The 26,619-nt window shown below is 43.5% G+C and overlaps 1 protein-coding gene across 1 annotated transcript in view; it reads right to left on the bottom strand.

The window, feature by feature from the left end:
• The window catches only part of LOC124777326 (phospholipase B1, membrane-associated-like), a 61,744-nt gene extending 37,436 nt beyond the window's left edge, over window positions 1-24,308 (bottom strand). The window contains exons 1-3 of the mRNA XM_047252689.1: window positions 24,003-24,308; window positions 19,118-19,346; window positions 5,184-5,410 (exon numbers count right to left, since the gene is read on the bottom strand). Coding sequence (XP_047108645.1) covers window positions 5,184-5,410; window positions 19,118-19,346; window positions 24,003-24,308 — 762 coding nt within the window. The remainder of the gene's footprint in view (window positions 1-5,183; window positions 5,411-19,117; window positions 19,347-24,002) is intronic.
• Between the last annotated feature and the right edge of the window lie 2,311 nt (window positions 24,309-26,619).

The raw sequence follows: 26,619 nt of genomic DNA, 5'->3' as shown, positions 1-26,619 counted from the left end.
CACAGTTATTGTTATATGAACTGTTGATTAATGCATCTTGATATTTGCAGATCAGTAAATCTACGTTCATGTTTTAAACTCCATATCTGAATAAGTGAAGGAGAAATTGTGGAAAACTTCTGGGGGTGCGGGAGATGGAATTAGGAGGAAGGAAAGGATGAAAAAGAGGTAGAGTAGGATGTTAAGAGGAGGAACTTGGACAAGACTGTGAGGAAATTAAATGGTCATATAAGCTAAAAAAAAATCACAAATCAGTGAGAAAGAACACTAACGAATCTGACCATTATTAAAATGCTAACTTGTGTAACTTTTTTCATATGTTGTTTGGAACATATGTATGTATGTGGCATTTTAAGTGATATTGTATGTAAAGTTTAGGTTGTTTCAGTATCAAATGTATCACGAGTTCTGCATTTTTCAGTATATTGCAGATAATATGCTTGATCCTCTTATTAAAGGTTCCAGAAGCAGAGGAAAGTTTCAGGATAGAAAGAATGATGAACCTAAAAATGTGTTTCAACTCAATTTTTGTTGCAGAGAGAGTTCTGCTGAGAAGAATTTTCTACCTTAACAATAAGCGAAGAGTCTGTGCTATTCTTGCTAGAAACTTAAACATTTCGTGATTATGTATTGTTTTATTAATACTGTCCAATGTTTCTACAGGCAATAACGGATGCAAGGCACCCAGCAAAGTGGCTTAGTTAAAGAGGGGAGGCTATATCGGCAATGATTGGTCACGTTTAATCCGCGAGCAGAGGTGGGGACCCGTGCTTGCAGACAGTAAAGTCGAAGCTCATAGGATGCTCATACTACGTTGAGTGGAAGCTGATTATAGCGCTGTACATTATCTTTCCGCTTCGTCATGCTGTAAATCAAAGTTGTCACCCTTCCCTGAAGTATCAAATAGTTCTTGCTTTATTCAAAAATGTGAGATGAGACCTTATGTTGCGACTGATTGTCATGAATCTGAATCTTGTAGGTTTGTGCAGCCGTGAAAACTTGTAAAATCATGTCCTTATATTCATTTACAATATAATTGTTTGTCAATACACTTGTTTCGTACCTATCTCGATATACACCTCATCATTCTCTGATTTTAAGACACTGTATCGTGCCACGCTGCACAGATGCACGGCAAGCATCTGTTATATGTTGTGAGTTATCTTCACGATCCATAAAAACTGTGATGCATTGACAGTCACACACATACTGGGTTGCAGCCACGAGACATTAGTAATAAGTAGTTCCTGTTTGCATACTATCAGGTTATAGGTGCTGATAAGGTAGGTGGACACGTTCTGTTTCACCGTTGCTGTTATCGGATAACATGCAGCATAATCTCGCACACTACTGTAGTCTTATGTAAAAATGATTTTCATGAATTACATTTTGGTTGAGATAGTTCAAATAGCCTTTAGTATTCAAACAGCACCAAGGAAGTCCATCTTTCTCAGTTCTGCTGTATTATGAATGTGTGTGTGTGTGTGTGTGTGTGTGTGTGTGTGTGTGTGTGTGAGTGACTATTTGTATTAAATTTTATGTGTCAGGCAGCGTTTTCAGGTCATTTTCTGACATGAGAGTTCTACTTTTTGTGTAGCTTGGAGGTTGCAGGTCTCAATTATCACTACGTATGGGGTAGTCATACACGTCTTTCGAATGTATTAATTAACAAATGCTGAAATTTTGAGAGAATTCGATTAACCGTTCTTACTACTGTTGTTGAGCCCATATACTCCCGTAACTCTCACTTAATTCATTTTCCAATTACAGCGATTCTTTCACATGATTATTACATTTTAATTTCCCTTTGCACCCTGAATTATTCCCACACCTGCAATCTCTTAGTCTTTTGCTTCTCACGTTGGCAATTATGCGTGACGTATTGTTGTGGCGATGGTTAGCTGTCGATTTCAATGAGAATAATCCTATTCCTATCACTGAACCCTACACACTAACTCTTTCTCTGCGCTACCCCCCCCCCCCCCCTCCCCTCCTATTCGTTACGTACCATACTTTGTGGTAGAGACATGAAAATTTGAAAAGATAAATGCAAAAACTCGGACTGGATATAGTGGGGGTTAGTGAAATGAAATGGAAAGAAGGCAAGGGTTCCTGATCAGATAAATATGAGGTAACATCAACAGCTACAGAAAATGATGTAACGGAGTAGGATTCGCCATGAATAGCGACTTAGGGCAAAGAGTGAGTTCCTGTAAATAGTTCAATTATAGGATTGTTCTCATCAGAATCGACATCAAAGCAACACTGAAAAAAGAAGTTTGGGTCACAAATATAATGAGGAAAGGAAAATAAAATATTTGAGAATATTGATTGTGTAGCAGAATGTAAGGGGAGATGAAAACATTATCATGGGCGAATGGAATCCTTTACTAGGAGTTGAAACCGAAGATAGCGCCAAGAGTAATATGCATTAGAAAGCAGGAATGAGCAGCTAATTGAACTCAGCAAGCATTTTAGCGACTAATAGTAAATACAATATTCAGAAGTTACAAGAAGTGGAAGAATACTTGGAAAAAGTCTGGCGACAAGAGAACATTCCAGCTGGATTACGGCACTATGACACAGAGACATTCTGGATTGCAGTGTACCCAGGAACAGGTATTGACTCTGATTACAATTTGATAATCGTATGAGAATAAATAGGAAGTATCTATGTGGAAGGAAGTGGGATACGGTATTACTGATATATGATCGGTTTCTGAAGGTTTGTTTGGCTGTAGAGATTGCGTTAGTGAATACTCTGTAGGCAGTTCAGTTGATGAGAAATCGATATCTCTAAAAAGGACAATAGGTCAAATTGAGCAGACTTAATAGGTACAAGAAAGATAATGCGAAGAAAGGTTGAATAAAAGAATACATACTTCACTTATCTAAGAAAGAAGGAAGTACAAAATCGTTTAGAGAAAAAAAGGAGTGAAAAAATATAAGCCAATTGCGAATGAAATAAAAAGGAAGCACAGCGAAGCTAAGGTAAAATGACTGCAATAAAAATATGAAGATGTCGAAAAGGAAACTTTCATTGGAAGAACTAAGCCATCATGCAGAACAGTCAAAACAACGTTCGGTGAAACTGAAACCGAAGCCGTCCAAATTAAGACTACGTGAACAATTCCACTGTTAAAGGCAGAGGAGAGAGCGAGTAGGTGGAAAGAATACATGGAAGACCCTTGGGAGTGAGAGGCACTGTCTGATGACATGACAGAAGAATAGATGATACTTGATTTGGAAGATATAGGTAAGCTAGTACAGGCGATTAAACACGGCAGAATGCATTGACACCTTCAGTTCTGATCCACACAAGACACCATTTCATTTACTCAGTCACTATGGAGCAGTGGGACTTGTGACGTCGAGTGTTTGTCTATGACAGTTTCGTTAAAAGTGGTGAGTCTATTATTGCTACGCAGCGATTGTTTCGTGCGCGGTTTAATGGCGGTCGACATGGAGCTGTTCCGAGCAATAACACAATCCTCAGATGGTTGGAAAACTTCAGATCAACTGGAAACATACTGCATAAGAAGCACCCTGGCCCAAGACGCAGAGTAACGACACCAGAAAATGTTGAAAGGGTAAGGCAAGCGGCAGTCAGAAGCCCAGGCCGGTCAGCTAGACGTCATGCTAGTGAGTTACGAATCAATCGTGAGTCGGTTAGACGAATTTTGCATAAAGAATTAAAATTCCATCCCTACAAAATGCTCATTGTCCAACAAGTTAAGGAAACTGATTTTGCTGTACGAGAAGACTTCGCTTACAGAATGCAAGTGATTTTGGTATCGAATGAAAGTCAAATTTTATTGATGAGTGATGAAGCTCATTTTCATTTAAACGGGGCCGTGAATAAGCAAAAACTACGTTACTGGGCTCCAGAGCATCCACACCTTATCCACCAGCGTCCTCTACACTCAGAAAAAGTAACAGTCTGGTGTGCTCTTGGCTCTGTTGGCATTATTGGACCTTTTTTTTTAAGAGAACGGAGCCACAGTTACTGTTAATTCGGTTCGTTACAATCGTATGCTTGAAACATACTTGAAACCAGAACTAAGAAGACGACGAATCCCTTTAAAACGCGTTTGGTTCCAGCAGGATGGGGCAACATCGCACACCGCAAACACCTCAATGACAGTTCTTAGACGCATGTTTTCTGGCCGGATTATCTCACGTTTTGCTAATGTTCCTCGGCCTCCCATGTCTCCCGACTTGTCAGTATGTGACTTTTCTCTGTGGGGGTATCTTAAGAACTGTCTATAACCACAAACCACTAAATTTGGACGAGCTTAAGAATGCAATCATTCAAGAAATTGCTGCCATCCCCGAAGAGATTTTAGTCCGTGTGATGGATGATTTTGAGAAGAGACTTGAGTCCTGCATTCGAAATGATGGACATCACCCTGACGACATTATTTTTCACAAATAATTTTGTTAACTAAAATGACAAATAATGAGCTTTGATTTTGTGTAAATAAACATGCATTGATTTTAAAGTTGTCTGAGTATTATTTCATTAAAAACCGTCCATCTCCCGTGTGTCACCCTGTAATTGCGAAGATTTAGTGAAGCTGATAATTCAGGTGGATAGGCTGACACAAGACCCTACCCGAAGACTGGCGGGTTAAAAAAATTAATTGTGTGGCCTGTGACTGATTTGGTTTAAAAAACTGAAAGCATAAAGTGCCTTAATGCACTTACGCACGTAATTTATCAGTGCTAAAACGATGTGACCAATTTTTCTCGTAACACGAATTGAAACTGATCTGGCAACAGTAATTCTCAACCTCTGATTCAGTGAGCAGAATCACTTACCGAAGCTGGACACCGACCAGTTGAACAGAAAGAGGGGCAGCTGTTGCATTTGCTCTACCATATTAAAAGCCTCCACTCGTATACATTCTTATCAAAAAAACAGCAAATATGAGTATTCAGGACAATAAAAGATTCTCATATCAGTCCAACTAAAGACATTGGTCTCCAGAAAATATACTAAAGAGCCCATTCTACATAGTAGTATGAGGTCACCATGCAAACCGCCACTGTAGACATAGACCCTAAATCAGTTTCGTGTAGAGAAAAACATTGTGTCTACTAGTATTTATAAAGGGCTGCAGAGATACTCAGTCGTTTCGCTGCGGCGCGCGGCAAGTGCCGCACTGCGGTGTTGGAGGTACCTTCCAGTGCTTGCCCACATCGACGAAGGGGTCCCTGCGCAGCATGAGCACGAGCCGGCGCGCCTGGTGGATCAGCGAGTCGTCCAGGGCGCCGTTCTCGGCCAGGTTGAGCCCCGCCAGCGGGGTGCCCGTCTCGGCCGGCCGCAGCGCGAAGCCCCTCAGGCGCGGGTTGAACTCGCGCAGGATGTTGGCCAGCGTCAGGTAGCGCCTCCAAGTGCCGCGACCTCCTGAACACGACAGCAGCAGGTGTCAGAAAACCGAACAGAAATCTTCTCCCACAAGTATCTACAGATAGAGGCGTATTAAGAATTTTTATCAGCTTGTTGTTGCTTGAGTTATTGAAATAAAAATAGCACAAATCGCAATTTATTTACGTTTCTACTGAAGGGTAGAAAGTTTCCGCTGTTCGTGGCGGAAACGTTATGTCATTACGAAGTAGCTCCATTCACTGGTTCCTCGTATGCTCTGCTATCTCGACCTGGCGTTAATATTATTTTACTTTTTAGCGGTTGTTACCTCTAGCAGAACAAAAATTAACTGTAACTCGGACTGTTACGTACTATTTATAAAGGAAAATTGACACGAGAGTTACAATGGGCAGCTAAATGAGTACGAGACAGACGGACAAAAAGTAAGTAAGCTATCTAGTATTTCAAAAGTAATTAGTCCATTGAGAGACAAGACAGTCCATCCCTTCATGGAAAAATGTTTACGGTAGCCTGCGGAACAGTGAGTGGACCCAGGCATCCATCTCTTCGAAGTAAATCGACAGCCACGAATGTCTTTATTCATGGCTCCAGTAATATGATAATCGTGTAGGGAGAAATCGGGACTGTATTAAGATATGTAAGAGCTTCCATTGAATCTTAATACTCCATCCACATTTTGCTCAGGTTCTTTCGACCCATGAAGAAAGACATTCGTGACCGTCTGGTTGCTTTTTTCCATCCATCTCGTTTTCATTTCACTGTCCCGTACATTATCCTTAAGTGCTAAGAGACGTTTGTAACCAGATACGGAAAGAAATTATATTGGCCCGTCCGCATAGGCGAGCGGCTTACCACGCCGCTTCCGAGATGCCATCCTCAGATCGAATCCGCCCAGCAGAGCCGGTGTTCCGACCAGACTGGATGTGGTTTTTAGGCAAACAACACGTTGGTCACCACGTCTCCCCATAGCTGTACTGCTAAAACGTTCATACTATTTTTCATGGGATGACTCTAGAGCACACATGTGGGTACACAAATTCCGGTCCGTTGCACGACTGGGAGGAAGAGGGGGTGAGGATAGTGACAAGAAAGGCCAAAAATGAAGATGCGCCGAATCCAAATACACATGCCATAGTGGCTGTCCACTCATATCGGCTCTCCGTGCTACTATTTTATTTCCTCTATGTCATAAGGCCAAGGCGGTTTGGAGAAATGTTGCCAAATAACAGAATTAGGCTACAGACGGTGGGTAAAACATGTATTAATACACCGAGGAAAAAGTATCACCCTTTCAAAAGCACGTGATGTCTCCCATTATGACGCAACACTTTGCAATTTGGGTCGAAGTTGCTTACAACCTCACTCTACAATGGTGCAAAAGCGTGGCGCCCTGTGACGTCACCCTCGATTGCGGCGATGCTTCAGTCAGCAAGATGCGGAAGAAAGGCCAGAGCACAGGAGGTCATGTGAGTTGTAATGTACGTTAATGATGTCTCATTGGCACTAAAGTTCACCACAACTCTGCCCAACGCCATGGTGGACAAGTCGTACGATGGAAAGGTCGCCACACCTTCTCATACGCACATTTCACCCTTTCGTTTGACGCCTCTGCGATAGAGGCCAGAACCATGGCGTCATTGAAACTGCTCCTTTCCTTTGGGCGTTGATTTCCACATATTTCGCGCTCCAAAACGACAGTTCGCAGTGCGGTGAGCAACGCGCCGACGTTCTTGCCAACGTTCGACACTGCTGACAGCCATCCGGACGATTCAGCCCCACTCAAAGGACATCGTGGCACTGCAACCCCCATTTAACGTGATCTGTCTCCTTTGGAGCGTAGTGCGAATGCAGTTTTTTCTCTGGTATTCAGGGTGGAACCGAAAGGGTTCGTTCAAAATCATTCGACGAAATTTAAATGTGATCCGAAACAGTAAAGGGACTTTATTTTCTTTTATCCCTCCCGTTTCGTTTCCCCCTGTGGCGTGATCACGGTGGGGTGCAACATCGACATTTGCTTGAATAAAACACAAAGGGTACCCAGCAGTTCGGCAGCACCCTCGGCCCACCCACGTATGTTTCTTGAACACATTAAAAATTTTCTTGTCAGAGACGTCGACTTGCATACAGCCTAGTGGTGCGTCGCTGCTGCTCTAGCGACGGAGAGCAGGTAACCCCTCCGACACCCCTTATGTGATGTTGAAATGTGGGTAAGAGGGGGTGTGACGATCTTCCCGTCGCGTAACACATCCACAATAATGTGTGCAGAATTGTCGATATTTGTTGCCAATAGCCGGCCGAGGTGGCCGAGCGGTTCTAGACGTTACAGTCTGGAACCGCGTTACCGCTACGGCCGCAGGTAAATCCTGCCTCGGGCATGGAAGTGTCTGATGTCCTTAGGTTGGTTAGGTTTAAGTAGTTCTAAGTTCTAGGGGACTGATGACCTTAGAAGTTAAGTCCCATAGAGCTCAGAGCCATTTGAACCATTTTTTTTTTATTTGTTGCCAATACGACATCCCCAACACACCTTAAATATGCCGTGAACATCAGCGCTATGGGCGTTTTTGCACATGTGTCGACACCTTGCTGTTTTAAAAGACGCCGAGCCCGAAGGTGACGTCACAGCACGTTACGCCTATGCACCATAGCAGAGGACAGTTGTAGGAGTGTTCGAGTCAAATCTCAAACTTGTACGTCCCAATGGGAGATAATGACGGGGTTTCGAAAAAGGGATACTTTTTTTTTAGCACTGCATTTTTACAAAGCTATTTCAGTAAATTAACGCGCCTCCACGCTGTAATTCGACTCGCTGAGGAAAAAGTTCCTAGCTGCAGCAGCGTTCGCGCAGACAGCAGCATGACAATGGGTCTAATGGTATGGAGCGTCCGTTAAAAGATTTGAGTTAAACTCTGTAAAACACAGTCACTGCTTCATATACTCAATGGACTGACGTAATGATATTCCGTAATGATATTAATTGAGCCAGACTAGTTTATTTGAATGTGCTTCTTTTTAATATTCACGGAAATTTTTGAAGCATAGCTATCGAAATAAAGTAGAATCAAAACGGAAGAAGCGAGATTTCGAAGAGGAGTTAAGATCTGTACAAAGTTAGATTGCCTAAGAAATGAAAACGTAGGAGTAGGGTATGGGATATGTGTTATAAACGAAGTGTAATCGACAAACCTAGCTAGAGCATCTACAAAGGTGCCATATTCAAAACTATCAAAACAAGCCTTAAATTTTAGACCTACAGGTACAAGATCAGTTCAAAAAAAATGGTTTAAATGGCTTTAAGAACTATGGGACTTAACAGCTGAGGTCATCAGTCCCCTAGACTTACTACTTAAACCTAACTAACCTAAGGACATCACACACATCCATGCCGCAGGCAAGATTTGAACCTGTGACCGTTGCAGCAGCGTGGTTCCGGACTGAAGCGCCTAGAACCGCTCGGCCACATCGACCGGCCAAGATCAGTAGCAAGACCACAAAAGATGGCTGGATACTTAGAAGACGGAACAGGCCCATGTCCAAGATCATGATAAGAGGAGAAAAAGAAGGAGACAGTGAATTCCTAGGCACAGTGTCTGAAATGTGGAATTTAAGAATATATGTTCAAGTTTGTTCCATGGAAAGATTTATTTAATGAGTGTATTTGAGTGAAAATGTGGAAGTGTGATGATTAATTTAATCAGAACTATATTATTATTCAGGTGCTCTGGGGGGCGGAGAGGGGGGGGGGGCTGCAGCAGGCACACGCAAGTTTCCAGCTAATTTGGGCAAATAAAACAAACGATACGCCATCAAGATTTGGGGCTAAGACCTCTAAAAGGGAGAAGACTGAAAGAAATTATAATGACAAAAAATATAAATTCTGCGTTTAAATGAATAAAAACAAATAAATGAACAGAAAATACCCTCTACAAGGTGTGTTCCGAAAACAGAACAAAAATGCACTAATATGCATGGTGTTGAAGGTGTAAATGCAGATATGTTTGGATGGTACACAAATCACTGTGCTGTTTGTATTTTCTCTGCATCGAACAGTCTTCCCACAAATACGTCACTCAATTTACTGCCTGAAGTTTCCTGCACAGTCGTAACAGCACCACTAAGTAGACTACACCTGTCAGTATAGACTACCAGTTTTGTGACTTAATGTCCACAATTCAGCATCTCCAGTTCCACGTGGCAGGGGCAAGTTATTAATGTTCATCTTACCCTGGGCAGCTGGCCAGATGTTGAGGTGTCTATACTGACAGGCGTAATCCACTTACTGGTGTTGTTACTACTGTGCAGGGTGATAAACTGTGTGACGTGTTTGTGGGAAGACTGTTAGATGCAGAGAAAAAACAACCAGCACGGAAACGTTATTTACTATCCTTCCTGGCGATGTGAATAGTTTGTTCCAAAGTCTTTGCCACAAATGCCTGGGGGTGTTAGATAATGTCATGGGGAACAATTTTTATCAAAGACAAATTGTTCTGTGACACTTGCCGGCAACGGTAGGTGACCCTGTGTAATGTAATGCCCCTGAGAAGCGGCAGGGCGTAGGCACTCTGCGCTGTGCGTATACCTCGTGTGTTGCCTTTTTTCCAGTATTCTGCTCATTACGAAAGGGAGCAGGCTTAATGAAAGTATAAGGTTCCTGATTCGCTACTAAAATATCTTTTTCTCCTTAGACACAATTATTCTTAAGGTTTCCTTGTTGAAAATAACTCAATGAGTTTACAGAGGTAGATATTACGTAGCACACCTAAACATTAAACCCTGCTAGTTCGGCGAATCTCGTCGTCCCAGGCCGATGAATACCGAAGGACGCCTAGCGTTGCGGGCAGGTGTCAGCTAACATGTTTTTCTCTAACAAAAGTTGTTGACCATTTTGAAATCCATCACTCCTAGACGTTTCATTAAAAACTTCGACACACCCAGTATACAGGGTGGTCAGAAAAAGCCTGGAAAGTTTGTAAGGGTGCTGTAGGGTAGGTCGTGCTGAGAAATAACCGTTAAGAAAAAATATTGGTACCTTCGCCGTTTCCGAATTAATTAGCATTAAAAATCATCCACTCAGGACGCTGCGCGCTTAAGTTTAAGCGGCCCGCCAGAGACGGTGTCTTCAAACGTTTCCTTCGTGTGGTTTCCGAAAACCGAGGAGGAGGAGGAGGAGGAGGAGATTAGTGTTTAACGTCCCGTCGGCAACGAGGTCATTAGAGACGGAGCGCAAGCCCGGGTGAGGGAAGGATGGGGAAGGAAATCGGCCGTGCCCTTTCAAAGGAACCATCCCGGCATTTGCCTGAAGCGATTTAGGGAAATCACGGAAAATCTAAATCAGGATGGCCGGAGACGGGATTGAACCGTCGTCCTCCCAAATGCAAGTCCAGTGTGCTAACCACTGCGCCACCTCGCTCGGTCGGAAAACCGAACAAGAAAGCAATACAAAATTAGACATGGGACGGTAGTACTGACTGACCCAGAATCAAAGGCTTAACAGTCTCGTCCGTTGCCTTCTATGCTATGAGAACGACGCACACTGTATTTGGAGGGGCACTTGAATTTGTTAACTTCAGTGCTAATTAGCTCGGAAACGAATCGATGTTTTGTCTTAACAACTGTTTTTCAGTGCAACATATCCTGCATTTTCTTTACAAGCACCGAGCGAGGTGGCGCAGTGGTTAGCAGACTGGCCTCCCATTCGGGAGGACGATGGTTCAAACCCGCGTCCGGCCATCCTGACTTAGGTTTTCCGTGATTTCCCAAAATCGCTTCAGACAAATGCCTTGGTGGTTGCTTTGTAAGGGCACGGCCGACTTCCTTCCCCATCCCTCCCTAATCCGATGGGACCGATGGCCTTGCTGTTTCGTCCCGTCCCGCAAGTCAACCAACCAACCAATCAACCCTTACAACCTTTTGAGATTTTTCTAAAATCCCTGTATGTTGGGGTTTTCCAAGCTCACTACTTGTACTTACGTCTGGGTTTCTCAGTAACGAAATACTTTAAAATATGGCCTCTGCTGAAAATGGTTCGAATGGCTGTGAGCACTATGGGACTTAACTTCTGAGGTCATCAGTCCCCTAGAACTTAGAACTACTTAAACCTACCTAACCTGAGGACAACACATACATCCATGCCAGAGGCAGGATTCGAACCTGCGACCGTAGCGGTCGCGCAGGCCTCTGCTGAAGAAATTATTTTTAAATAGGTCGCATCTTTTACAGGTGTACTGATGACCATTAAAACCCTATCACCACGAAGGATAAAAATAACTTTTTTCTTGTTCTGTAAACAGTACAGTAGGAAGAATCCATCACTTAATTTTGAGGTGATTTTTGGACAAATTGACCGAAATTTAGTAGAGAGAGCAAAATGGCGGCAACCGGACTGAGCATCACGTGAAATTGAGATCGGATACTACTTTCAGCGCTGTTTCAGATCTATGAAAAAGTTTATAAGTCATACTAGCTGGTGACTGATGGCGTGTCTAAGTGTTTATAATTGCTGGGAGATCTGCGGTACAGCTGCCCACGACAGTAGTGGAACACACTCTGTATCCGTTAGTCAGGGCAGCACGGGCAACATGTGCTCTCGTGTTGCCTTGCTGAAAGACATCATGGAGACCCCATAGGCAACGCACAGCCTCCGTCCTTGATAAGTGCGAAACGTAACGGCTGCTGTCCACATTACCGGCTACACAAGCTATATGTTATCCTGTTTCGTGTCCAGTGGCACCTTTATCATTACGTGAAATACTGGGCTCGTATGATGAAAATTTAAACTGGAAAAATAACATAGAAGACCTGCCAAAGTGTTTAGATTCGGATACTTCTGTCACAAGAAGAACAATTGCCAACTTTGTGGATGTAGAAGTCAGTTAACATATTTCCCATATCTTCATTCATGATGTCTTACGGAGCCGGCCGAAGTGGCCGTGCGGTTAAAGGCGCTGCAGTCTGGAACCGCAAGACCGCTACGGTCGCAGGTTCGTATCCTGCCTCGAGCATGGATGTTTGTGATGTCTTTAGGTTAGTTAGGTTTAACTAGTTCTAAGTTCTAGGGGACTAATGACCTCAGCAGTTGAGTCCCATAGTGCTCAGAGCCATTTGAACCATTTTTTGTCTTACGGAATAATATTCTGGGATAAAGTTTTATTTAAGGAAAGTGTAACCATCGAACAAAAGAAAGTGATTAGAGTGTGTTACTATGGTTTTAAATAATCATTATCTTGCAGGCTCCTCCTTAAGTAGCTAGAAGAATTAGGCACAGTATCTCAGTACATTCGTTTATGAAGTTTGCTGTCAATGATCCAGATGAGTTAGAGGATAACACAGATATTCAAAAATACAACACCAGAAGGAAAATGATCTGCACTTGGTCAAGTTGGTGTAAGGTGAACCCTCACAACGATCGACTTCGAAGTGTAAATGGCTGGTTGAGATAGACGAGCAAAGCTGCTGCGTCCTACCCACTACAACTATCAGCGATCTTTTAACGCATCAGCATTAGCAGGAGAAGACGTAATACACCCACTGGCTGTTGTGCAATCTTTCTCACACAACTGTAAAGAATTTATTCGGTAAAAAAATGGTTTTTTCACACTTTATAGAGTAATTTGTCAACTTCATAGTGAACTGCCTATCTTTCCGCTAAAGGCTGTATTTATAATGATATTACGAAATTATGTAAGTCACCGCACGAAATTCAAATAGTTTGCAATAAATAATAGGAGTCGCTGTGAGTTTATATTTCTCGCATGTTAGATTATGCACTGCTGGATATGAAATGTATCTAACATACTGATTTTTTCTTTAAACTTAGGAGACATTTCTATATACCTCCAGTCGCGAGAAAATGAATGTGGTGCTTCTGCCTCCAGGGGCATCCTATTCTGACTCAAAGAACTATTCATAACATCCACAGTATCTTATAAAGGCTCAAGATACCGAAACCAGCTGTAATGGTATATTTTATTACACGTAGCCAATTTATATCTATGATCAGACCATCATCCGATCTAAAAACCATCTCAGCTATACATCTACGTAATTATAATACCATTATCAGACGTACAGGGTTCCATCATTACTATTAGCTGTATGACATTGTGTTCATTTTCCCTCACAGCCGTTAACTGTGAGATTAACGGCTGTGTGGGTATATGTTATACCTAATGGGGCTAACGGTAATGAAGGAATATGGTCGTCTGGTAATGCTACTATAATCACGCAGATGCATAGTTCCGATAAGTTTTGGACTCGAAGACGCTGATCTCAGACTGAAGCCGATCGTCCGTAATAAAATATACCGTAACAGCTGTATGCTGCACAATGGGGTTCTTAATATTCATTAAAGCTGTACAAAACCACCTCCATTAGATATATCGAAATAGTTTATAGCTAATGGTAACACACAAAGAGGAGACTATTCAAAAAAATGGTTCAAATGGCTCTGAGCACAATGGGACTTAACTTCTGAGGTCATCAGTCCCCTAGAAGTTAGAACTACTTAAACCTAACTAATCTAAGGACATCACACACATCCATGCCCGAGGCAGGATTCGAACCTGCGACCGTAGCAGTCGCGCGGTTCCAGACTCTAGCGCCTAGAACCACTCGGCCACTCCGGCCGGCGGAGACTATTCAGTCACATGGTTAACTTGCGAAACTTTCGTATCTACTGCAATATACAAGTACCTGCAGGCTTTTTCCACAGAATTCTGTAACTGTTTATCGGTCATCGATAGTTGGTGAAATGAGAATTCGTGTTGGTTTACAATAACAGAAGTGAAGAAATTACACATATATTTTTGTAAAACAATGAGGTCTTTCGTGTGTCATTTAGTTGTTTTGTCATCAGCTGGTTTCAATAATCCACTGTTTCATGGTTGTGTCAAATTTCTAACTGTGTCAGCATGATAGTGAAGTAATAAATGGTAGCGATAAATATATCCGTGGTCTTGTACGCATCAGCGTTTGAGAGCTCAAACACCCTCCTCCTCCATCACAATGTTCCACTAAACACATCTGGTCCGCACTGGCTGGCAGAGAGATAGCCATATCGAATATCCAGATATGCTCAATAATGTTCATGTCTGGGGAGTTTGGTGGCCAGCGGAAGTGTTTAAACTCAGAAGAGTGTTCCTGAGGCCACTCTGTAGCAATTCTGGACGTGTGGGGTGTCGCATCGTCCTGCTGGAATCGTTCAAGTCTGCCGAAACGCACATTGGACATGAATGGATGCATGTGATCAGACAGGATGCTTATGTACGTGTCGCCTGTCAGAGTAGTATCTAGACGAATTAGGGGTCCCTTATCACTCCAACTACACACGCCTCACGCCATTGCATAGCCTCTATCAGCTTGAACAGATCTCTGCTGACATGCAGGGTCCACGGATTCATAAGGTTGTCTCCATACCTGTACACGTCCATCCGCTCGATACAATTTGAAACTAGACTCGTACGACCAGGCAACTTCTTTCAGTCATCAACAGTCCAATGTCGTTGTTGACGGGCCTTGGCGCGGCGTAAAGCTTTGTGTCGTGCAGTCATCAAGGGTACACGAGTGGGCCTTCGGTTCCGAAAGCCCATATCGATGATGTTTGTTGAACAGTTCGCACGCTGACACTTGTATATGGCCCAACATTGAAATCTGCAACAATTTTCGGAAGGGTTCCTCTTCTATCACGTTGAACGAATCTCTTCAGTCGTCGTTGGCCCCGTTCTTGCAGGATTTGTTTCCGGCCGCAGCGATGTCAGAGATTTGATGTTTTATCGGATTCCTGATATTCAAGGTAAACTTGTGAAATCGTCGTACGGGAAAATCCCCACTTCATCGCTACCTCGGATACGCTATTTCCCGTCGCTTGTGTTCCGACTATAAAACCACGTTCAAACGCTCTTAAATCTTGATAACCTGCCATTGTAGCAGCAGTAACCGATCTAACAACTGCTCTAGACACTTTTCGTCTTAGATAGGCGTTGCTGACCGCAGCGCCGTATTCAGCCTGTTTACACACACTATGTGATCAAAAGTATCCGTACACCTGACTGGAAATGACTTACAAGTTCGTGGTGGCCTCCAAGGGTAATCCTCGCCCACTCTCAACCCCGATGACAGCTTCCACGCTCGCAGGCATACGTTCAATCGGGTGCTGGAAGGCTTCTTGGCGAATGGCAGCCCATTCTGCTGCACTGAGGAGAGGTATCGATGTCAGTCGGTGAGCCCTGGCACGAAGTCGGCGTTCAAAAACATCCGAAAGACATTCAATAGGATTCAGGTCAGGATTCCGTGCAGGCTAGTTCATTACAGGGATGTTATTGTCGTGTAACCACTCCGCCACAGGCCGTGCATTATGAACAGGTGCTCGATCGTGTTGAAAGATGCAATCGCCATCCCCGAACTGCATTTCAATAGTGGGATGCACGAAGGTACTTAAAACATCAATGTAGGCCTGTGCTGTGATAATGCCACGCAAAACAACAAAGGGTGGAAGCCCCCTGGATGGAAAAATACGACCACACCATAACACCACCACATCCGAATTTTATTGTTGGCACTACACACGCTGGCAGATGACAAATGGCTCTGAGCACTATGGGACTTAACATCATAGGTCATCAGTCCCCTAGAACTTAGAACTACTTAAACCTAACTAACCTAAGGATATCACACACATCCATGCCCGAGGCAGGATTCGAACCTGCGACCGTAGGAGTTGCGCGGTTCCTGGCTGAAGCACCTAGAACCGCTCGGCCACCGTGGCTGGCCTGGCAGATGACATTCACCGGGCATTCGCCATACCCACACCCTGCCATCGGATCGCCACATTGTGTACCGTGATTCGTAACTCCACACAACGTTTTTCCACTGTTCAGTCGTCCAATGTTTACGCTTCTTACACCAAGCGAGGCGTCGTTTGGCATTTACCGACGTGATGTGTGGCTTATGAGCAGCCGCTCGGCCATGAAATCTAAGTTTTCTCGCCTCCCACCTATCATAGTACTTGCAGTGGATCCTGATGCAGTTTGGAATTCCTGTGTGATGGTCTGGATAGATTTCTGCCTATTACACATGACGACCCTTCTTCAACTGTTGGCAGTCTCTGTCAGTCAACAGAAGAGGTCGGCCTGTACGCTTTTGTACTTTACGTGTCCCTTCACGTTTCCACTTCACTATTACATCGGAAACAGTGGACCTAGGGATGTTTAGGAGTGTGGAAATCTCGCTTACAGACGTCTGACACAAGTGACACCCAATCACCTGACTACGGTCGAAGTCCTTGAGTACCGCAGAGCACCCCAATCTGCTCTCTCACAATGTCTAATGACCACTGAGGTCTGGAGTACCTGGCAGAAGGTAGGTAGGTAGTAGGTAGTTAGTGTTTAACGTCCCGTCGACAACGAGGTCATTAGAGACGGAGCGCAAGCTCGGGTTAGGGAAGGATTGGGAAGGAAATCGGCCGTGCCCTTTCAAAGGAACCATCCCGGCACTGGCAGAAGGTGGCAGCACAATGCACCTAATATGAAAAACGTATGTTTTTGGGGGTGTCTGGATGCTTTTGACCACATTGTGTATTTCTGAATGCGCATGCCTATACCAGTTTTTTTTTTTTTTTTTTTTTTTTTTTTTTTTTTTTTTTTTTTTTTTTTTTTTGGATCACTGTGACAATCTACTAATGGAAATAAAATTCCTGACAGGATAAGCGTTTCCAAATGTTGGTTAAAGATGTTTCTTCTCAACAACTTCTGTACCATTGATTCCTCAAACAGAAATAATTAGTCACTTATACTGAAAAAATCTCTAAATGGCTAGCGCTGTTTTTAATATGTGTCCCATGTTTGTTCTGTTGATACTTTCCACTTCATGAATTGCTGTCAATACGATATGTTGAGTATGTAACTAACAAACCATTTGGAACGTTACGACCCGATCTCTCCTCCGCTTTTTTGGGCAAATACTAGTGATGAAGTCTTCCTCCACGAATATTCGAAGCGGCTACCTCAGAGCTGACTGCCACTGCAAAGATATGCATTAGCATTTTTTGGACCTCACTTTAACTGTGGTTAACAACCTCATTGAATTTAATATTTTTCGGAAAAATACGTTTTCCGATAATATTATACCTGCAGACTCGGCCCATCCGTACGCCCATAAGATGGCCTTTTTTCATTCTAATATTCATCGAGTTATAGCTATCCCTCTTGCACCAGATGCGGTAGAAACTGAACTGGTTACACTTGAGAATATTGCTATAAATAATGCCTATAGGCCTCAGTTGGTAAGACAGATTCATAACAAGAAAATAAATAAAAATAATATTACGTCTTCCACCCTAGGGGATGCGTTAGATGACAAACAGGTGGCAACAATATCTATCTCTTACATAGGCTATATAAGCTACAAATTTGGGCGTTCACTCAGAACCCATAATTTCAGAGTCGCCTATTCTAGTAATAATAGTTTACATAGGAATTTAATTCACAGAGTAAGAGCGATAAACTTTCCCAATCAGGAGTATATAAAATTACATGTGGGGATTGTCCAAAATTTTACATCGGGCAAACGGGGCGAGCTCAGGGTCTCAGGTATAAAGAGCATATTTCTATTAGAAGCGGTGACGGTACTAAGGGCTCTACTTATGCGGAACACCTTGTGCAAACGGCTCATGCGCCGAGCCCTCCAGTTAATATCGAGTTACTTCATGCCGAGGTTAAGGGCTTAAAATTGGATGTTTTGGAAGAAATGCAGATCTTTAAGCATCTGCAACATGTTAAAGACAATATCCTTAACGACCAACTCCTACTAAGAAATAGAAAATTTCTTGAAGGTTTCGCGCCTTTACTTTGTTCTTCATACATGTAAATCTGATGATCTGGGGATTATCATATCCGCGCGCTGATTGGCGAGCGCGGTTGGTGAAGCTGTTCATCTTCTTTCTTTTTATCCCCATTTTCCTTTTACGATGAATGTGATTTTAGCCCGTTGAACATCTCTCGTTTTATCCTTATATCTTTATTACCACGACGTCTTTAGATTACGTCCCCTCAGTCCCCCCCCCCCCCACCCCCACGATAAATACTGGCTTTAGGTATAGTTTTTAAGAGCTCCTCCTGTTGTCATAGGTAGCTTCATATATAAGTTTCTTTACTAGCATAAGCAAGCGTGTGCGTTTATTTTTAGGTTTCATCTCCTGTGTAGTTCGCCTCTTGTTCTCTCCATTCCATTTCTTGATGTATGTTGATCCACGGTTGGGGAGATATGGGCTATTTAGCCTCGACCCATGTATAAACTTGCTCGTATTCGTATGCGCATACGCATTCAAGTAACTTCCCTTGTCTTGCCCATGTGCATAGGTAGCGGGTCAGGCTTGTAAATGAGCGATCATTTGTAGCGGGTCACGGCCCATCTACCATAGGCCGGTGTGAGGTGGAGCGTACACCATTAAGTTAAGTAGTGGTTTTGACTTTGAACATATGTACTGTTTGTGTTTCCTTTTCTTTTTCGTTTATAAATGTATAGCTATGGTGTTCTATTAATCATTGACAAAGGTCTTCTTAGGCACTTGTGGGTTTTATTGTTGTTCTGAAGAAGGTGTAGTTATGTACGCCGAAACCTGGGTTAACACCTAACACTAGGTGCTGCTTTTGCAATCGAGGCGGGTTTTTAGTTTTTTAATATATGCATCAGCGGTCCCTGCTACGGAGGAGGTTCTTCCCCACTTTACAGTACCTCCCATGGCGGAGACGCCCCTGTAGTTGAGGCGCGTCTCGTCCTCGGTGTAGGCCATGGCGCCGTTGGCGGCGGTGATGCTGTCCCCCAGCGCGGCGATGACGGCGATGTCCTGCGGCCGCAGCCGGTGCACGCTGCCCGGCACGTCTCCGCCGGAGGAGTTCCTCGCCGCCGCCACCTCCCGCCAGCAGGGGAAGCGCACCAGCTCCGGAATCTCGTCCTGCTCCCTCTGCAAAAGCGCACGCTGCTGTTAAACTGAGTGGCCGGAAGTCGCGTCAAGGGTCGTCCCATACGAAGATGTGCCTTGTATGACCAACGAACGAACGTTACAACTTAATGTGGCTTTTGTGGCGGCTGGGCGGTTTGTTACAGACAGTCGAAAGCACGACAAGAGTTAAGCGAGTCTGAATATCGTATGATACTCGGCGCAAGACGGGTCGGAGATCACAAAAAATTTCGAGTTTGCGAGAGCAACAGCTGTCCGGAAATTAAATGACGAGGAGTTGTACTCGGAAAAGACGAGGTAAATTGTAAATCTGTGGTAAGATCTTATGGGACCGAACTGCTTAGGTCATCAGTCCCTAAGCTTACACTCTTCTTAATCTAACTTTAACTTACGCTATGGACAACACACATACCCATGCCCGAGGGAGGACTCGAACCTCCGACGGGAGGAGCCGCGTGGACCGCAACAAGATGCCCCAGACGGCGCGGCAAAAGACGGCAGATACCAACTGGATTACACGACGGTCATACATAGAGTCCGTAATTAAAATATTGGATTGTAAAGTGCAATTGCTGTTATAAGAGACACGTATTGAACTTAAGCTTCGATTTCCTCGGAAACTAGGGACCGTCGTCTGAAAAGCCGTTATCCAGGTATTCATGACAGATCCCTCCACAACAGGGCCACACAGGACATGCCAATTCACACCGGAGCCGGCTGTATGGGCCGCGTTCGGGTGGAGGCTCGGCCTGTTTCGGCTTTGCTTGGATGTGCACGGCATAAGATGGTAGTGCTACATTTTTCAGTCGGCACAACTCTCTTCAGTTAGGCAGAATCGTGGGTCAGCGCTGTCAAACATTTACTACTCGTTCGTGGGATAAAAGCTGTTCACAGACTCAGTGGCTGTTTGCAGAAAAAGAGGCAGTCTAACAATCTACGGTCATAAGCTTTTCAAAATTAATGGGAATGACACAAGGGAATGATTATAATTCTCAATAGCCTCTAGGCAGTCGCATAATCGACAGGAATTGGAAGTTTTCTATTTCTGTACCATGTAAAAAGAATTTAAAGGTTTAGTTGACAATGAAAGAGCAAAATATTACAACGATCGACAGATGGAATCCATTGTTTTGCACATCAAAAAGCACTTTGTGTTAGGTTTACAGTCATGGTGCACGTGACGAAATTGGTGGTATGAATAATAAAATTTCTGAATTTGCACCCAATTTTACACTGTCACTTACAATACTTTTCGATGGAACTGAACGAAGAGTATAGAGATTATATTACTGCAAACAACGTTGGTTAAGTCAAGGGACATGTATGGAATGATTTTACGATTTAAAACTCTCGATTTTTGAATTTATGAACTAAAAAGTTGTGCAGGAACGGAAATTAGAACATCCAGGATAGACTGCAGAACTAGCATTACAAATGGACTTGACTGCGCACTGCCCATAGTAAGGCACTGCAAGGAGAGACACAACTTACTTCTTATTTGACAGGGAAGCGTTTAAAAACAAAAAATGCATTGTTGAAGGGATGAATTATGACGAACACAGTCCATTTCCTTCAGCTCACTGTCTTAAAAAAAAGCCACGAAGTTTAAAAACAGCATAATGGCCTTGAAAGAAGTACAAGAATAGATTTGTAAACATTCTGAAGACACCGTCAATCTTACACATATTTTCGAGGCTGTTCGTTATTTCAGTTGAAAATGCCCCTGCGCATCTGCAGATGTAACTGATTGATCCGCAATGTAATATCCATTTTAAAGACAAATCCGTTTACGTCAAAATGGACCAGGATCTCTTGATTCTTTTCGTCAGGGAGAGTTTCCACGTCTCCATAATGAGGTTGCAAAACTGCTGCATTATTCCGATCAATGTACATGTCTTAAAGACATTTTTTTCCACTATGTAATTGAATAAGTTATTACATGGCAACCTGATTGCAAAAGTCTGTGAATTTGTGTATCTCCACATGCTGACATTTTCTACCAGATAAGAATTGCATTTTGTCTTCAGCGTACAAAATGTAATTAAATAAAGCTTAAAATTTGCTTTCTTGTGATTTATATTCTTGAGAAAGATTAAATACGAAACCAAGTGGAATGAATTGCAATTGCATTGCCATGTAGCTACTGCATGTTCGCAATTTCTCCTTTGCCCCCCTCCTTTCACTCAGACAGCGTGGTTTGGTCCTGGGAGAACTGTGCAGCCAGGCGGAGAACTATGGTTCGCGAACCAGAGCATGGCTCGCGAGCCGCGTTCCCCTGGTCTACAACATAACAAAGAGTGAAACTTCCTGGCAGATTAAAACTGTGCGCCGGACAGAGACTCGAACTCGGAACCGTTGCTTTTCCCAGGCAAGTGCTTTACCATTTGAGCTACGCAAGCACGACCCACGCCCCGTCCTCATATCTGTACTTCTGCCAATATCTCGTCTCCTAACCCCAAAATTTTACAGAAGCACTCCTGCGAACCTTCCAGAACTAGCACTCCTGAAAAAAGGACATAGCGGAGACATGACTTAGCCACCAGCCTGGAGGATGTTTCCAGAATGAAAATTTCACTCTGCAGCGCAGTGTGCGTTGATATGAAACTTCCTGGCAGATTAAAACTGTGTGCCCGACCAAGACTCGAACTCGGGACCTTTGCCTTTCGCGGGCAAGTGCTCTGGCATCTGAGCTATCCAAGAACGACTCACGCCCCGTCCTCGCAGCGTTACTTCTGCCAGGATCTCGTGAGCTTCTGTAAAGCTAGGAAGGTAGGAGACAAGATAATGGCAGAAGTAAAGCCGTGAGGACGGGGCGTGAGTCGTGCTTCGGTAGCTCAGATGGTAGAGCACTTTCCCGCGAGAGGCCAAGGTCCCGAGTTCGAGTGTCGGTCCGGCAAGCAGTTCTAATCTGCCAGGAAGTTGTAACGCCGGAAGTGCATATCCTTCTATTTCCATCTATTGTACTATAATTTTTTTTCCTTATTTTGTTACCTGAAGATATGACGTTTCTGTGTCTTTGTATATTGTAATTGTTTTACTATTTGTATATATATGCATTTATGTCGATGTATAATTGGTTTGTTTTGCGAATATTATTTGTATTTATACGCTGGGTCTGGCCTAGGGAAAACTATGCTATCGAACGAATACATCGATAGGTCGTGTGGAGAACCAAAGTGTTTAGGATCTTTGGTGGTGTTAACTCTGCCGCGTGGAGCGGCGGGCAGAGGGGGGTCTGGCTGGAGTAGGGCGGTGGAGCAGGTGTGTTGTGTGACGCTCCCGCGAGTTGCCGCGCTTTCGGGATTTGGCAGCATGTAATTGCGATCGACTTGCTATGTTAGTTTCTGACACGGTGTCGCGGACAGGAAGCGATAGCTGGCACACATCAAGAGCCAGTTTCGGCTGGAGACAGTGTCGAGAAGAAGGAGCGCCAACATCCAGCTTCTGCAACAGCGACGGCCGACAATGAGTGACTGTCGCCACCTCCTCGATCGACGACTTCAAACCTTCACTCAACCAACAAGGATGACTGGTAGCAAGTAAAGTTTTAGAACTGTATGGCAGACCTCAGCTTTTCAAACTGTTAAATCTTTCTCACTAAATTACAGCAACGTAGCATGAACCTTTGTTGCTCATTGTCCCAACTGCATTACCAAGCAGGGTCCCTTCCTTTTCTGAAATGAATCCGAGTGACGTTGAAATTCAACCGCCAGTATTAAAGTAATATCATTCGATTTCACTGCTTTAATTTCAAAGTTCAGTTAAGGTATTCATAGCTGGCTACAATACTTAGATTACACAAGCACGAATTAAGAGTGCGAGTTTTGTTACCATATTTTAGCTTACCTGTGACTGCAGCTCAGCTTGGTACGTACTAAATTTTACTATTGGTAATTGTTCAGAATCATTTAATTCAAGTTCAAAGTTAAATCTCTTATTTCTAAATTGCGTAGATTCAAGTAGCTTTTGAAATGATTGTTGAGGTAGTCCAAGACTAACCGTATTTCACTGAATTTCGATGTGCTTCAGAAAGAAAGCTCACTATTAATTTCAGTCACTAAATTAACTTTCAATTTTCTGGTTTTATTAATTCTTTTGCTAAATTAAGTCAGAGTGTAGCGAAATTTATTACTTCTGACAAACATTCAGTTTTCACACAACCTTCAGTTGCCACGCTTTTAGTGCTAATTGTATGTGCAAAAACCTTTCTTTTTCAGTTACTATAGTAATTGTCCTTAGGACTGGCAACCGTAATTTTCCCAAAATCTCAAATATCTAATTACCGCTAGTTAATTGTTAACGTAACGGCCACACATTTACTTTCTTTTTTTAACTTTACCCCTTTTCAAAATTAATTTGCACTAGTTTCATTTGCATTTTTCCTTTCATTTAGATGTAACCCTTTCGTCCCTCTTTACCGACAGATTAACTTCAGTGACGATTGCTTTCTCCAAATTTCCATTAGGTACTCGCGGTTTAATTTTTCATTGTCATTTAGGTCGATAAGTGAGGGGGAGGTTACGAAGTTTCATATCAGCGGAGACTCCGCTGCAGAGTGAAAATCTCATACCAAAGACTCATTAAAGTCCGTGGTTAGGAGGCCTGATGACCCCCTTGTCAGCTTCGCCACGCGGGTGCGGTGCACCGGCGTTTACGCACCTTGAGGCCGGGGTAGTAGCCGAGCCGGATGGGCAGCAGCAGCAGCTGCCGCGGCAGTTCCAGCACGGCGTCGGCCGCGTCCTGCGCGGCGTCCGCCAGCCACGAGAGGCGCGCCGTCGCCCACTGTGCGGCGGACTCCAGCGGCGTCGGCTGGCCGCCGCGCCGGGGCGTCGCCTCTCCTGCTGGCGCGCTGGCCGGGCTGCGGGCAGGCGTCGCGGCTTCTGAGCTGGCGGCCACTGGCGAAGCTGCTGACGTCAGGATTAACACAGACGCTGCGAGGCACCTCCAGTCTGCTCGTACTCCCATCGTGGCGAACCTACGTAGGTTACAAAATTCGATAAGAGACTAAAATTTGCTAATTCGTCTGGCTATAAGGGATGTTCTACCTTGTACAGTGGTGTGGAGAACTTAAATATGAAAGTGGCCTTCGTGATGTCTCAATTTCAAGTAACGTAGCTCGATGAAACTTGGACCATACATACATCGACATTTACACTCCGCAAGCCACCCAATGTGGCGGAGGGCACTTTACGTGCCACTGTCATTACCTCCCTTTCCTGTTCCAGTCGCGTATGGTTCGCGGGAACAACGACTGCCGGAAAGCCTCCGTGCGCGCTCGAATCTCTCTCATTTTTCTTTCGTGATCTCCTCGGGAGGTATAAGTAGGGGGAAGCAATATATTCGATAATATAAATAAGCGAACTACGGTTAGTTACAGACCTTTTTCACCCCTTGCAGTATATTCAATCTTTTTTGAGAAACTTATTTGTGATAGAATAATGACTCCTTTTCCTGTGGATGACTTTCTGTCTGCCTCCGAGTTTATATTTCGTAAGAGCTTCTGCTCCACCAAAAGTTTACAGGACTACAGAAATGAAGCCTGGTCATAACTGAATAAGTAAAATTATCCTGTTGATATGTTATGTATTCTTGACAAAGCCTTAGACTTAGTCGGCATCAGAACACAATTATTTCAGTTTGAAGTGTTATGACTTAATGTAGTTCCTCTTGTACAGCTGGAGTGAATAACAATATAAAGCAGTGGCCCAAATTTACTGATTGCTTCCCGTGAAAAAAACCAAATTCAGAATGAGACGTGTGGGGTTCTTCACGGTTCGATACTGCGTTCAAACGTATTCTTATCCTGAACGAACGAGCTTCCTTTGACTACTTGGCAAATAGCAATGTTCGTTGAAAAATACCAAGGTATTACTGTAAATAATAAACTAACAGCTGCATATAAACAACAGCTATTTAATATTATTTGTGGTGGTACAACTTGCCTGTTTACCATTTCTCTATCAATAGCAGCCTCAGGAAGATTATGCAGTACCATATAGCCTTGGAAGTTTCTGACCCTATACTGCTTATAAGCATGAAAACCGACTAATCAGACCTTAGCGTGAGGATGTGGGTCAAGAGAAAGGGCCGTACGACAGTCGTAGCAATCAGAGGAGTCCATGTTTGACAGATTAATTCAAATGAATTCTGCAATTAACGTTGACATATAAGAAAGGAAACGAAAATAGGTTTATGGAAAATAAGTTCAAAACTTTGAATATTCGTACAAATTTATTCATTCGACTTGCAGAATTGGTCTTAGTGTCGTCTTGAAACAAAACAGATCGATATATATATGAGGATGGTATCTGTTCTTTCGGACCGAACAGATACCATCTTCATATACATGTATAGTTAAGGCTCGCCGGCCATTTGACTATCTCCTTCTATGCGGATGCACAAACAGTGCCCGAACTCTTACGGGTATCGGCAAAAAGCAGCGAGTAATGAGTATAATGGGCAGGGACACTATGAATATAGTGTGGGACAATAAGTTGAGAAACTGGGTCTCACGGGAGGCGTGCCAGAGTCCCAGCAGTCGCACTATCCTCTGTTTCATCGGTGGCTCGGATAGAGTGTCTCCCACGTAAGCAGGAGATCCCGGGTTCGTGGCCTGGTCGGACCACACGTTTTCAGTTGTCCCCGTTGACTTATATCAACGCCTGTATGCAGCTGTGGGTATTCATTCCATTGTAAAACAGGTCGATTTTGACTGGTTGGTAAGACGTGTGGGATATTCTAAATGTCCGTTTTCTCTGGCCCCGACGTGACACCTCCTGATTTTTTTTTCTTATGGGGAATCAAGGCTACCTCGTTCGTTCCGCTCTCACCAGCTTCTCGAACAAAGCTCAGATCTAGAGCCTACCCCGCAACTGAGCACGTCAAACATGCTGCAACGAGTTTGGCAAGAAATCGATTTCGCATCAAATGTGCGTCACATAATCAACGTGTATAGATATATGGTAAAAAACTTTATGTATTTTCCTATAAAAAGGCACCAAAACCATGTCCGTAGTTTAAAAGATTAAATCAACATGCTTTTTCAAAGCTGTAAAGTCCTTTTGGCTACACCCTACATTAAGCAATGAAGTAAGGAGCAAGGAGAGCACTAATATTCGATATCGGGTTTCACGTATGTTAGCACCAATTAAAAATAGAAGAAAGTTATATCAAGGACGGCTGAGACGAACGTGACACAGAGGTAGTATGGTACAAGACTAGAAAATTTGTCCACTTAACATAGGCTTTAAAATGTATGCCTTAAAAGCTATGAACA

The sequence above is a fragment of the Schistocerca piceifrons genome, chromosome 1 (assembly GCF_021461385.2).
Source record: "Schistocerca piceifrons isolate TAMUIC-IGC-003096 chromosome 1, iqSchPice1.1, whole genome shotgun sequence".
Classification (NCBI taxonomy): Eukaryota; Metazoa; Arthropoda; class Insecta; order Orthoptera; family Acrididae; genus Schistocerca; species Schistocerca piceifrons.
The sequence above is the reverse complement of the archived record's forward strand: the minus strand, read 5'-3'. Positions and strand labels throughout refer to the sequence as shown.